Here is a 12,211-nt window from a genome sequence, read left to right as displayed (position 1 = left end):
GGATAAGAACTAGAAAACAAGTAGTTTTCATTTCTACAGAACCTTGTACAGAAGGCTTTTCATCAGTCCTGGTGTATATTCAGACTCCTGCCTGGTACGTGGTGGGCATGTGTGTTTGTTGACTAGGACTGACGTAACAAAGTAACAGACGTGAGTGTTTTAAACCACAGAAATTTGTTTCCTCACATTCTGGAGGCTGGAAGTCCGAGATCAAAGTGTCAGCAGGTTTGGTTTCTTCTGAGGCCTCTCTCTTTGGCTTGTAGATGGCCGTCTTCTCCCTGTGTCCTCACATGACCCACCGTCTGTGTGTGTCTGTGTCCTAATCTCTTCTTATAAGGACACCAGTCATATTGGATTAGGGCTCATTCACATGACCTCATTTTAACTTAATTAGTTTTTTAAAGGCCCTACATCTAACACAGTTACAGTCTGAGGTGCTGGAAGGTTAGGACTTCAACGTATGAATCTGGGGGAAATACAATTCAGCCCATAAGAACAGGCGATAAATATATATATATACAGTGAATAAGTGATTGAGCGAACGGATGAGTGAGCGAATAGGAAGGTTTGCCCCGTTCTCCCCGTGGTAACGAAGTTTGGCCTCCTGCCCTCTTGCACTCAGTCTACGGCTCTATCCTCAGCCCATCTTATCTACACCTAACATTTCAGATGAAAACCTCCAAACTGCTGCTTCTCTACATCTCTCCATTATATGCTCACCCTCCTTCCAGTGTCTGCCTCTCGGGGGTCCCCTTCCATTGTGGATGGCAGCATCCTCGGGTCACTGCACAATCTATTCTTAAGCATAGGCACATCTTTACCTCAGTCAGTCCCCATGTTCCCCAGAGGACAGCTCATTGCCACCTGCCTGCATTCTCGTCGTGGCCTGCCCTCCTAGTGGGGGGAGGAGGATGGAGAGGAGGGTACTTTGCTCTTTGATCTCCTGGGTCTTCCTTAGGAAATGGACCACCTCCATCAGTCAGGGTCCCAATATTTGGGACAGGTTGCCTTCTCCACTTCCTTCTATAACCCCTGTCACCTTCCCTGTAGAACCAGTGTGGTCATCCTCTGATCTGCTTCTCCACCTCTTCTCCAGCCGTGACACTTGAGGTCTCCAACATCCACAAGGACCCATGTGATGTGATTGCTTTACAGCTCTAGCCCTCCCCACCCCCACCGAAGCTCCTGTCCACTGTGTTTCAGCCATACACACAACCCACCCAAGTAGAGCTTTACCTTCAGTCTCCTTGTCATCACCTGTATCCAGGACCTCCCTCAGTAGAGAAGGTATAGACAAGTCAGGTTTGCATTTTTATAGGGACCTTTACTGATCACATGACAGGTAGGGGCCATGAAAATAGCCCCTAGCCAGGAACCTACACAGGGTGCGATGTTTGGGGAGCCCACGCCCCTCTCAAACAAATGTCTCATTTTTTCGTCTCTTAGTATCTGTTACGCCATCTGAAAGCCTTACAGGGTTCATAGCATAAAGAATGCTTGTCCCCAGACCACTCTGCAGGGAAAAGGAAAAGACATAGTCCAGCGGAAATAGAACATTATGCTGAACCAGCAAGTCAGTAATACAATCTGGACGTTTTCCCCTTGGCTGTGAGAAACACGATTTGTTCCAAACCTGTGAGTGTGCCCACTTTACAAAGTCTCTCAGCATTTCAAATCACAGAGTACCATTCTAGACCTACGGTCTTGAACTTGGAGCTCCCATCTCTGGTTACAATCTCTTTCTCACCCTACTAGTTTCCTTCACCAACTTACATATTATATATTTTACTGCCTTTCTCCCCAGAACAGAATAGAAGCTCCAACAGGGCTGGGATTTTTGATCAATTTGTTCATTGCTGTATCCCCACATCTGAAATATGTTGTTGGTGTTTTAAATGTGTTTGCTTTTTTAAAATTGGAATGTCCAGAGGTTCAACTTTCCTCCTCCTACTAGTTTCTTTCTGAGGACCCCTCGTCCAGCCTGTGTACTGTATCCGCTGTTGTGTGCTGTTCTTGCTAACATTTTAGGTTCCCTTGCCGTTTGATCCTACAAGGCTGATTCCTACAGGTAATCATTACTGTCAGATGCTTTTTGCCATCTGTGGTTCCTGAAGCAGGACATTGCTGAAGAATGTCACAGAACTGCCCTAAATTCACCCAGTGTCTACCTTCAGCTAGACCCTCTGGCTGCCTGCTTATTCTTTAATTGACGTCATTACTGTCCTGGTACTCTTCCCCGTGTACACCTTTTGAGCTTTTCTGCCTACCTTTTTTTTTTTTTTTTTTTTAATTTTTTCGGAGGCGCAGGCTCAGCGGCCATGGCTCACGGGCCCAGCCGCTCCGCGGCACGTGGGATCTTCCCGGACCGGGGCGCGAACCCGCGTCCCCCGCATCGGCAGGCGGACTCTCAACCGCTGCGCCACCAGGGAAGCCCTCGGCCTACCTTTAAGCTCCCAATCTTATGTTAGAACAGCCTTTCTACTCTCAAAAGGTGATCAGTTCAACTTGAGGAAGAACTTTGAAGACATTTGATTAAAATCTCCTTATCAATTCCTTTGTCATGTCATCCCTTTCCGCCATCTTAGAGCATTTGGGACCCATTCTCTCATTGTCGCTTCCTGTTTCAAGAGGAGAAGTTACCTATCCTCACAGCCAAGGTCACCATCTGGTCTCAGTTGTGTGTGGTTCCCCCTAACTTATCCCATTGCTCTCTTGCATTCCCAGGGTCTCCCTCTCTGCTGGTTCTTTTCCTAAGCAAAGGTGTACTTACTGCCTCTATCCTGAAGACCAGGCTGTCTAGGCACCCTCTACTTGATCCAGCCTGAAATCTTCTCTCCTGTTCACTGCCATTTCTTAAGCATGGGCGTGCTGCCCACGTACCGAGTTTCTCCCACCCACTACCCGGTTATGCTTTAACTTCCTTAAGCTCCAGCTTTTTTCTCCGGTGATTTTCTCTGTCTACTGAACTTCCTTCCGGCCACATTGAGTTAATCACCAAGTCCCGTCAGTCCTTCTGGCCTCTGCCTCTGATAGCCTTCTTTTCCCACTCACGGCAACCGTCAACTTTGAACAAACTCTCTGGTTTTTACACAATCACTGGAGTCTCTTGGTTGCGTCCTAATATACCCTGCAAAGCTCTGCAAAATTAATCTTGCTAAAATCTATTTCATCATTTGATTCTTGTATTCAAAAAAGTTCTTCAGGGACTTCCCTGGTGGCGCAGTGGTTAAGAATCCACCTGCCAGTGCAGGGGACATGGGGTCGAGCCCTGGTCCGGGAAGATCCCACATGCCGCGGAGCAGCTAGGCCCGTGCGCCGCAAGTACCGAGCCTGAACTCTAGAGCCCGCGAGCCACAACTACTGAAGCCCGCGCTCCTAGAGCCCGTGCTCCGCAACAAGAGAAGCCACCGCAATGAGAAGCCGGCGCACCACGACGAAGAGTAGCCCCCGCTCGCCGCAACTAGAGAAAGCCCGCGCGCAGCAACGAAGGCCCAACGCGGCCAAAAATAAATTAAAAAAAAAATAAACCAACTTCTCCAGCCCTTTCATAAGAAAGAGATAAAAAGGCCCAACCCTTTATGGGATAAAAGAGGCCCAACTTTCATCTATTTTAAGTCAGTCAACCATAGTAGTTCTACCAAATGCAAACAAATGCTGGAAAGAGTACCAACTTCTTTGTTTTTAACCTGTTACCCAATAGACTCTATTCTAGCATAAAATTCTCATCTCTACATTTTCCAGAGGCATTTTCCCACCTGATGCTTTCCCATCCATCCCCCTGATGCTTCCCAATTCTACCCACCCGTGAACTCTCCACTCATCCTTCTCTACCCTTTTATTCAACAACTATTAATTTAACACCTAATATTTACCAGGCACTGTTCCAGATGCAGGGGACACAGAAGTGAACACAATGGTCTCAAATTCCAGCTCTTCAGGAGTTTATATTCTAGTCTGGGGAGAAAGACAATAAACAAACAAACACGTTTGTTGGTAATAAGTGCCAAAAGGAAAATGAATCAGGGAAGAAGGGAAGGAGGTCAGAGACAGCCTCATGAGAAGATGACCTTGAAGCAGAGACCTGGCTGGTGCCAGAGGGAGCCTTGAGGCCATCTGATAGAAGGACGTGGTACAGGGGAGAAAGAGCAAACTCGGAGGGATGCCTGGGGGTGCTTGGGACCAGCAAGGAGGCCAGTGTGGCTGATGTGAATGTGGAAGGGTTATTAAAGGTCGTAACTGAATGAGTAAGTGGTGGGAGGCGAGTCCAGGTGATGAGGGGCCAGAGTCTGAGGAGTCTTGAATGCCCTTGGTAGGGATTTGGCTTTTACTGCAAATGAGATGAAAAGCCATTAGAGGGTTTTGAGCAGCAGAGACATCTTCTGCTTACATTTGAAACAATCACTCTGGCTGTTGTGCTGGGAATGTACCAACAGGCAAAAATGGAGGCGCTGGAAACCAGTTATTGCAACAATTCAGACGAAGATGGAGGCGGCTTGGACTAGGGTGCAGGTAGTGGAGGTGGTGAAAAGTGGTCCAATTCTATTAGTATTTTGAAGGTTGAGCTGACAGGATTGCTACCAGATTGGATGTGGGGTGTGAAAAAAAGGGGGAGAAGTGCCCAGGGCACTGAAGAATAGACTTGCTGTGGATTGTGATGGGGAAGGCTTGGAGAGGATTAAGGACTTCTGACCTGACCTATGGGTGAGGTTTATTACTCACCAAAGAGGAGAGAAGAAGTAGGCACTTGGCTAGACCAGGCTGGAGCTCAGAGAAGAGACCTGACCAATCCAGCCCATAAAGACTTCTCCCATCTCTACACTTCTAGAACTTCTCATCCATGAAATCCAAAGTTCATGATACAGTCCATGAACGGCCTTGTAATGCCTGTTGTGTTACTTCTTTGTATTATTTAACTCTCATTTTCTTCAAATGCATGTTTGTACCTCTTTCTCCCCGTAGAAAGTTTAACTTCCTTGTGGGCTGGGCCAGCACAGCGCTGTTTCATCACAATCCCGTAGCCCTTGACACAGTGCTAGCCACGCAGCAGTCAGGCAGTAACCCTACCATTTTTGCAAGCTCACTACCCCGACTCAAAAACAAGCCTGTTTTCACTGTTTCTTGTTCTCTTCCTTTACAGGCCACTACGTCCATGGCATTTGTATCTATGGAAACGGAGACTTAAAGTGGTTGATTAATTCGTCAAGCCTCTTTGCTAACAAGTTTGAGCTCACTACGTACCCCCTTACTGTGGAATGCCTAGAGCTGAGGCTTAGAGAAAGAACCCTAAACCAGAGTGAAATTGCAATACAGCCCAGCTGGTATTTTTGATCTACAGCCACTCACGACTGAAGGGAAATCACAGCTGGAAAGGAGAGCTTTTTTTTGTGAGAAAAACTTGGCCTGGGTTATATGAACAGTCTCAGGGCCCAGGTTATGGCTTCAGGACCTGACTACATTATTACATGTTAAACTATTCTCTGGACACCGTGAAATATGCTGTCAGGATGGTTGCGCAGGGTGATGCTGGCGCTTTCGCCCCTCTGGCAGTTTCTTGAGGCTCACCTCTGTATCAGGCTAATGTTCTGATCAGTGATAAATTAAACTGTCCTCAGATTTGCATCTGATCCTCATCGTATATAAATGTTCTAATGAAAAGGAGAATTGTGGATAATACTATTTAGGAAAAAAAGAATTGGGTTTCTTTGAAGAAGGAATCTTTTACAACAGATCTCTAGCCACACATTGATGGATATCCCCTGCTCTTTGCTTACCTGCACATAGGCATAGAAATCGCTTTTTTGGTAACTGACCAGTCTTCTTTACAACTTGAGCTCCTAGAACTGAGAACTAGATCTTGTTCCTGAGTTTCAGCAGTAGCATTTTCTTTTTTTTTTTTTTTTTTTTTTTTTGCGGTACGCGGGCCTCTCACCGTCGTGGCCTGTCCCGTCGCGGAGCACAGGCTCCGGACGCGCAGGCTCGGCGGGCATGGCTCACGGGCCCAGCCGCTCCGCGGCACGTGGGATCCTCCCGGACCGGGGCACGAACCCGCGTCCCCCGCATCGGCAGGCGGACTCTCAACCACTGCGCCACCAGGGAAGCCCCAGCAGTAGCATTTTCAAGTTTCCTGTGTCTAAAGTTCTGTATAGAATTTAAAGCCATTCACAGGAGACAGAATTTAAGACAGCAGTCACTGCTGCTTCAGTAAAAGGCCCCCGGGGGGAAACAGCTTCTTGAATGTTTGTCAGAATGTGCTCTGATCCCTCTTTCTTGTTTTCCGTTGAGCACATGGAAAAGTTCTTAAAACATGAAGAATTTCCAGAAGAGAGGTGCTATTGCATGGGTTTAGCCTCAAGCCTTGAATATCTCAGAGTAAATCACTTTCCTTTCTTTTGCCACTACTCTCCACCCCGACCAAAGTGATCTTATCTGCAAAATGGAGACCAAATTCTGTCCCGTGAGCCTTTAAGGAGTCCATAGTTTTCTCTGGGTAGCTTTGCAATGTCTGGGGGTCGTTCGAGTGCCTATTTGTCACTTATCCTTCCTCTCATTCATGTATCCAATTCATTCATTCAGCATCTGGTCAATAAGTATTTCTTGAGTGTTTATTATACACCAGACACGTGCAGAGACAAGGAGAAGTAAGTCAGAAGCTTTTTCACTCTAAAAGTCCTGGCAATAACGTCAACGTTGGAAAGGCTGCTCTAGAGAATCTCACAGGGTGGTTATATTTTAACACCTTCACGTGCGGGGTTGTAGACTGTGATATATCAGGCCCAGGATATCAGAAATTACAAAGTGAGGTCTAAATCAGAGATTATTACCAAGAGAGAAGGGAAGGAGGAGATGGAAGCCACCACCGATTGTGTTCTAGGTGTTCTGCTTGCTCCTTTACGTCTCATGGCCTTCAAATCTCACAACGCTCTTGGGAAGCTCGCATGATTACCCCCATTTTGCAGATGAAGCGAGTGAGGCTTAGAGAGGTTTTTAGTCAGCATTAGGAAACAAGTTCTCTGCCTGAGAATCGGGATTCTCTTATTGGTCTCCTTTGTTCATTTCCTGAGGTGGAACATTTAGAGAAGGTGAAGTAAAGCCATATTTAACATCCCAGAATGGTCTCATTGTTAATATTGAGAAAACATCCTGTTACATCAGAAAAATGTGAAGTCTACTCTTAATATTCCATCCAGTTCCTTGATATTTATTTATTCTAATGAAAAAGAGTAACTACAATTAATGATACATTTAATCCACGCAACGTTATTTTTTTCTGTAATTGTGCCTGTTGAATGTTAATCATATTTAATGACTTTGAATTTAATGACTTCTAGTGACTTGGAAGTGAAGCCTTCTTTTTTCCTGCTACCGGAAAAAAGAGATGGAACTGTATTGGTTGATGAAGCGTCAGGGGGTAAGGGAACACACCCAGAGCTAAAGGCAGAATCTGAAGATCACCTTTTTTTCCCAACTAATTTACATGACACCACTTGAGAAGAAGGGTTGCTTTACACTGGATCTTTCTCTTGTAGAACAAGAAATCTTTTGGAATAGAAGATGTTTACATGTCCATTGTTGGTCATTTCTTCTATATCTTAAGTACTTTAATATTGGAAGAGTGTAGTGTTTGGGCTAGTGGGTTTCTGCTAGCCCTTGGAGATGCCCTGAAAACTTTGTTTTCGATGATGTTCCATGTTGTTTTCTTGGAAATAAATTAATATATTTTTTTCCACCTTTGGGGCTATTGTGTATTTTTATTTGATTGGCATTTGAAGATAATTCTAACATTTTCTAAAATATTTTTTTCCACCTTTGGGGCTATTGTGTATTTTTATTTGATTGGCATTTGAAGATAATTCTCCTAACATTTTCTAAAAAATACAAATAAATACATTCATACATATGCACATACTTGTCTAAAAATGCCCATCCACTGAAAAATAATTAAGCTTTTCCTCTGTGGAGTGTTGGGGAGAATAATTGGGAATGATAGAGAAGAGAATATAATGGAAAATCAGTTTCATTTAAATTGGGTACAACCATTTTAAAATCTGAGGCAGGAGGAAGTTAGCCTTCTACTCTTGCCTCCTTTATTTATTTTTTAAAAATCAAGGTACAGGGCTTCCCTGGTGGCGCAGTGGTTGAGAGTCTGCCTGCCGATGCAGGGGACACGGGTTCATGCCCCGGTCCGGGAGGATCCCACGTGCCGCGGAGCGGCTGGGCCCGTGAGCCATGGCCGCCGAGCCTGCGCGTCCGGAGCCTGTGCTCCGCAACGGGAGAGGCCACAGCAGTGAGAGGCCCGCGTACCGCAAAAAAAAAAAAAAAAAAAAAAAAAAAAATCAAGGTGCAATTTAGGAAAAAGAGATGTTAATATTATCATAATTATTCGATTGTCAAATGCCAAAGTTTTTGAGCAGCCTTTCAGTGCTAAGTTTGGCTAAACAAATTTTGCCTCTCACAGACACATGGAAAATGACAGAAATACTGAGGAAAATAACTCATTTAAACAACATCTGATGCACCATTTTTTTAATGCAAAATGTTTAAAAACTAAAGTGAAAAACATTTCAAACTACAAAAACAATAAAAATATATGTTCAAAAAAATAGAAAGAATAAATAAATCAACTAAACTTCAATAAAAATTTTTAAAAATATGATAAAATCAAGTTCATAGGTAAAAAAAATAGAAAGAATACAGAAGAATATAGAATAAAAAGTGAATTCCTTTCTCCAGAAGTAATCACTTGATTGGTGTATATTCTTAAGTGTCTTTTCAGTGCAGTGATATCCCGTGGCAGTGCTGTCCAAAAGAATTTCTGCAATGATGAAAATGTTCTGTATCTACGCTGTCCAAGATAGTAACCACTCGATTTAGCCATTGGGCACTTGAAATGTGGCCAGTGTGACTGAGAAAATGTTACTTATTTTTAGCCACATGTGACTAGTGGTTATTATACTACACAGTTCTATAGTTCTACATCAGTTATATACACGTGCTTGTGTACGCAATGGAAATATACACAAAGACACATGTACTGGCTTTTTTTAAATGAGTTGATTATAGAGATGTATAATAGAAATTATATCTTTTTGCAACTTGCTTTTCTGGGCCCTTCAAAAATAAACTTTTACTTTTAGAATAGTCTTAATTTTACAGAAAAATTACAGATAATACCAAGTGCCCATATAACATAATCAACATATGACATTAATATATTTGTCACAATTAATGAGCCAATATTGATACATTATCACTATTACCTAATATTCATACTTTATGTAGATTTCCTTAATTTTTACCTAATATCCTTTTTTTGTTCCAGGATCTTATCCAAGTGCCACATTAGGTTTAGGTATGTTTCTACAGTCTCCTCTGGGCTGTGACTCTTTCTCAGGCTTTTCTTGTTTTGATGACCTTGACAATCTTGAAGGGTGCTGGTTGGAGATTTTGCAAAATGCCCCCCACCCATTGGTTTTGGCTGATGTTTTTCTCATGGTTAGATTGAATTTGGGGGTTTGGAGGAGGAAGACCACAGAGGTAAAGTACCCTTTTCATCACATGATATGAAGGGTACACACTATCAACCTAGCTTATCACAGCTGATGCTGGCCGTGGTCACCCGGCTTAAGTACTGTTTCTCAGGTTTCTCCACCGTAAAGTGACTCCTTTTCCCTTTTTCCATACAACAGTCTTTGGAAGGAAGTCATTATTCCGAGCCCATACATAAAGAATGGGCAGTTATAGTACATCTTTTATTTACTCGTTTATTTATTTATTCATTTGTTTACTTTTAAATTTTTAAAATTTATTTATTATTTTTTATGGCCGCCCCGCTGGCATGTGGGACCTTAGTTCCCCGACCAGGGATTGAACCCGTGCCCCTTGCAGTGGAAGCGCAGATTCTTAACCACTGGACCGCCAAGGAAGTCCCATACTCCACCTCTTTTAGAGTAGAGTATGTACATAAATTATTTGGAATTCCTCTGAACAGGAGATTTGTCTCTTTTCCCCAATGTATTTATTTATTCAGTCATTTATTAATATTAATATGGACTCGTGGATATTTCTTTTATACTTTAGGTTATAATCCAATACTACCTTTTTTTCCTCAAATCGTTCCAGCTTTGGCCATGGGTAGCCCTTTAAGTTGGCTCCTGAGGCCCTTTGACATACCCCCCTCACTGGGGGGGGGCAGTTCTTGAACACTTTCTTACTTCCTGGCATACCAGATGCCCCATTCGAGCATCTCTTGCTGTTCCCTTGTTCAGGTTTTAGGAGAAATAAGTACAGTGGCCATGGCCTGAGAAGTACACGATGCTTAGAGGCTCAGATCCTCCGATTAGGGTCTGGGTCACTTCACCAAGTAGGCCATCCAGACTAGCAGAGGTGCTAGTGAAGGATATGGGGAATCTGAAATGGGGAAGAGAAAAAGGAGACCCTGGGTATCAGTTACGGCTTCAAGACCAGCTGCAATGGTAGAGGCTGTCGGTCATTCCACTAAGCGTTCCTCCATAAGTTTCCCCAAGAGAAGACATTCACCTGATCTTGGAGGAGCCGCTCCCTAAACTTATAGGAAGAAATGGATCCAAGCTGCTCAAGCGTGGAGGCTGCACTGCACAAATGGGACCTCCCCAGGACTGAAGTTGTCAACCTCCTCTGGGAATTACTCTCAGCCAATGAGCGTGGCCTCACCCAAGGACACATCCCATCTGGGGTCAGCCTGCACCCAGTGCCTGCATGACGTGGGGCTGTAGAGGCCCAATGCCCTCCCCTTAACTTGGTGTGCTCTCTCGAGGGTGGACCGAGGTCTTACTGTGAGCTCATCGCAGTCCAAATTTTCTGTGCATCTTGATTCCTTCTCCGCCCACATAAGTATGAAATCTGAAGTGTTCCCTTGCACGCCAATCTCCAGTTTAGAGCCTGGTATCTGGAGAGCCTGACCTGTAATGTGTTTCCCCCGCAAAGCTGGTACAAAAATTCACCCGTATTTTCTTTAACTTTCATAGTATTTCCCCACATTTAACTCTTTAGTACTCATACCATCTATAACTTATTTTGTCATATGATTTCAGATAAGGTTTTACATTTTTACTCAGTTAAAGAAAATCAATTATCCCAATACTATCTTTCCCCATTGATTTAAAATGCCAACACGATCACGTATTAAGTTTCATATGTTTATGGTTCTTCTTCTGGGCTCTGTTCTGTTCTACTGATCTTTTGGTCTATTCATGTGCCAAAACCATATATTAAAAATTACTGTAGGGACTTCCCTGGTGGTCCAGTAGTTAAGACTCCGCACTTCCATTGCAGGGGGCACGGGTTCAAACCCTGGCTGGGGAACTAAGATATCCCGCATGCCGCGCAGCCGAAAAGAAAAAAAAAAATTACTGTAAAAAATAATATCGTAGATCTCTGATATGTGGTAAGACAGAATCTCTTACTGTTCTTTTTCAACATTTTCTTCGTTATTTCTTGTTCATTTACTTTTAGACAAATGTTAGAAACAGTTTGTCAAATTCCTTGAAAAATCATGCTGGGAATTTGCAACAGAATTCATACTGATTAACTTTGGGTAATTATACCTCGACAATGTTGAGCCATCCATATGCTTACTTATTCAGGCCCTTTTCTATGTCCTTCACTAATATAGTTTTTCTTATATAGGTCTTGCACGTGTCGTGTTATGCTTATTGCCTTTTTTTGTTTGGTTGGTCTTTGGTTTCTGGTTCTTTTGGCTGTACCGCCTGGCTTGCGGGATCTTAGTTCCTGGACCAGGGTTAGAATCCGCGCCCCCTGCAGTGGAAGCGAGGAGTCCTAACCACTGGCCTGCCAAGGAATTCTCTATTGCCATGTATTTTAAATACAGAGGTCTTTGTGCTTTTGGGGAATGGGATTTTTAAAGTATGTTTCTATTTTGCTATTGATAGCATAAAATAAAACATTTGATCTTGATCCTGTCCATGGCTTTTATTAAACTTTTTTATTATTTCTAATAGTTTCTCAATGTGTTACACCTTGCATTTTCTAGTGCTAACCTATAAATAGCAGTTTTGCTACGATGAGGTATCACCTGACACGGGTCAGAACGGCCTTCATCAAAAAAGTCTACAAATAATAATTGCTGGTGAGGTTGTGGAGAAAAGGGAACCCTCCTACACTGTTGGTGGGAATGTAAATTGGTTCAGCCACTGTGGAAAACATTATAGAAGCT

General features: G+C 43.5%; 1 protein-coding gene across 6 annotated transcripts in view; it reads left to right on the top strand.

The window, feature by feature from the left end:
* Window positions 1–12,211, top strand: part of LOC102980967 (N-acetyllactosaminide beta-1,6-N-acetylglucosaminyl-transferase) — a 45,835-nt gene that overhangs the window by 24,305 nt on the left and 9,319 nt on the right. For 2 of the 6 annotated variants that reach the window (XM_055079474.1, XM_007100207.4), the window contains one exon: window positions 5,138–7,720. The exons of 1 other annotated variant lie outside the window; for it this stretch is intronic. In XM_055079474.1, the coding sequence (XP_054935449.1) occupies window positions 5,138–5,328 (191 nt within the window). In that variant the 3' untranslated portion in view covers window positions 5,329–7,720. Of the gene's footprint in view, window positions 1–5,137; window positions 7,721–12,211 lie in introns of those variants that run through there. 3 more of the 6 variants (XM_055079476.1, XM_055079478.1, XM_055079477.1) reach the window with 2 other exon arrangements.

Source organism: Physeter macrocephalus, chromosome 18, assembly GCF_002837175.3.
Source record: "Physeter macrocephalus isolate SW-GA chromosome 18, ASM283717v5, whole genome shotgun sequence".
NCBI classification, from domain to species: Eukaryota; Metazoa; Chordata; class Mammalia; order Artiodactyla; family Physeteridae; genus Physeter; species Physeter macrocephalus.
This window is presented reverse-complemented; position numbering and strand designations above follow the sequence as displayed.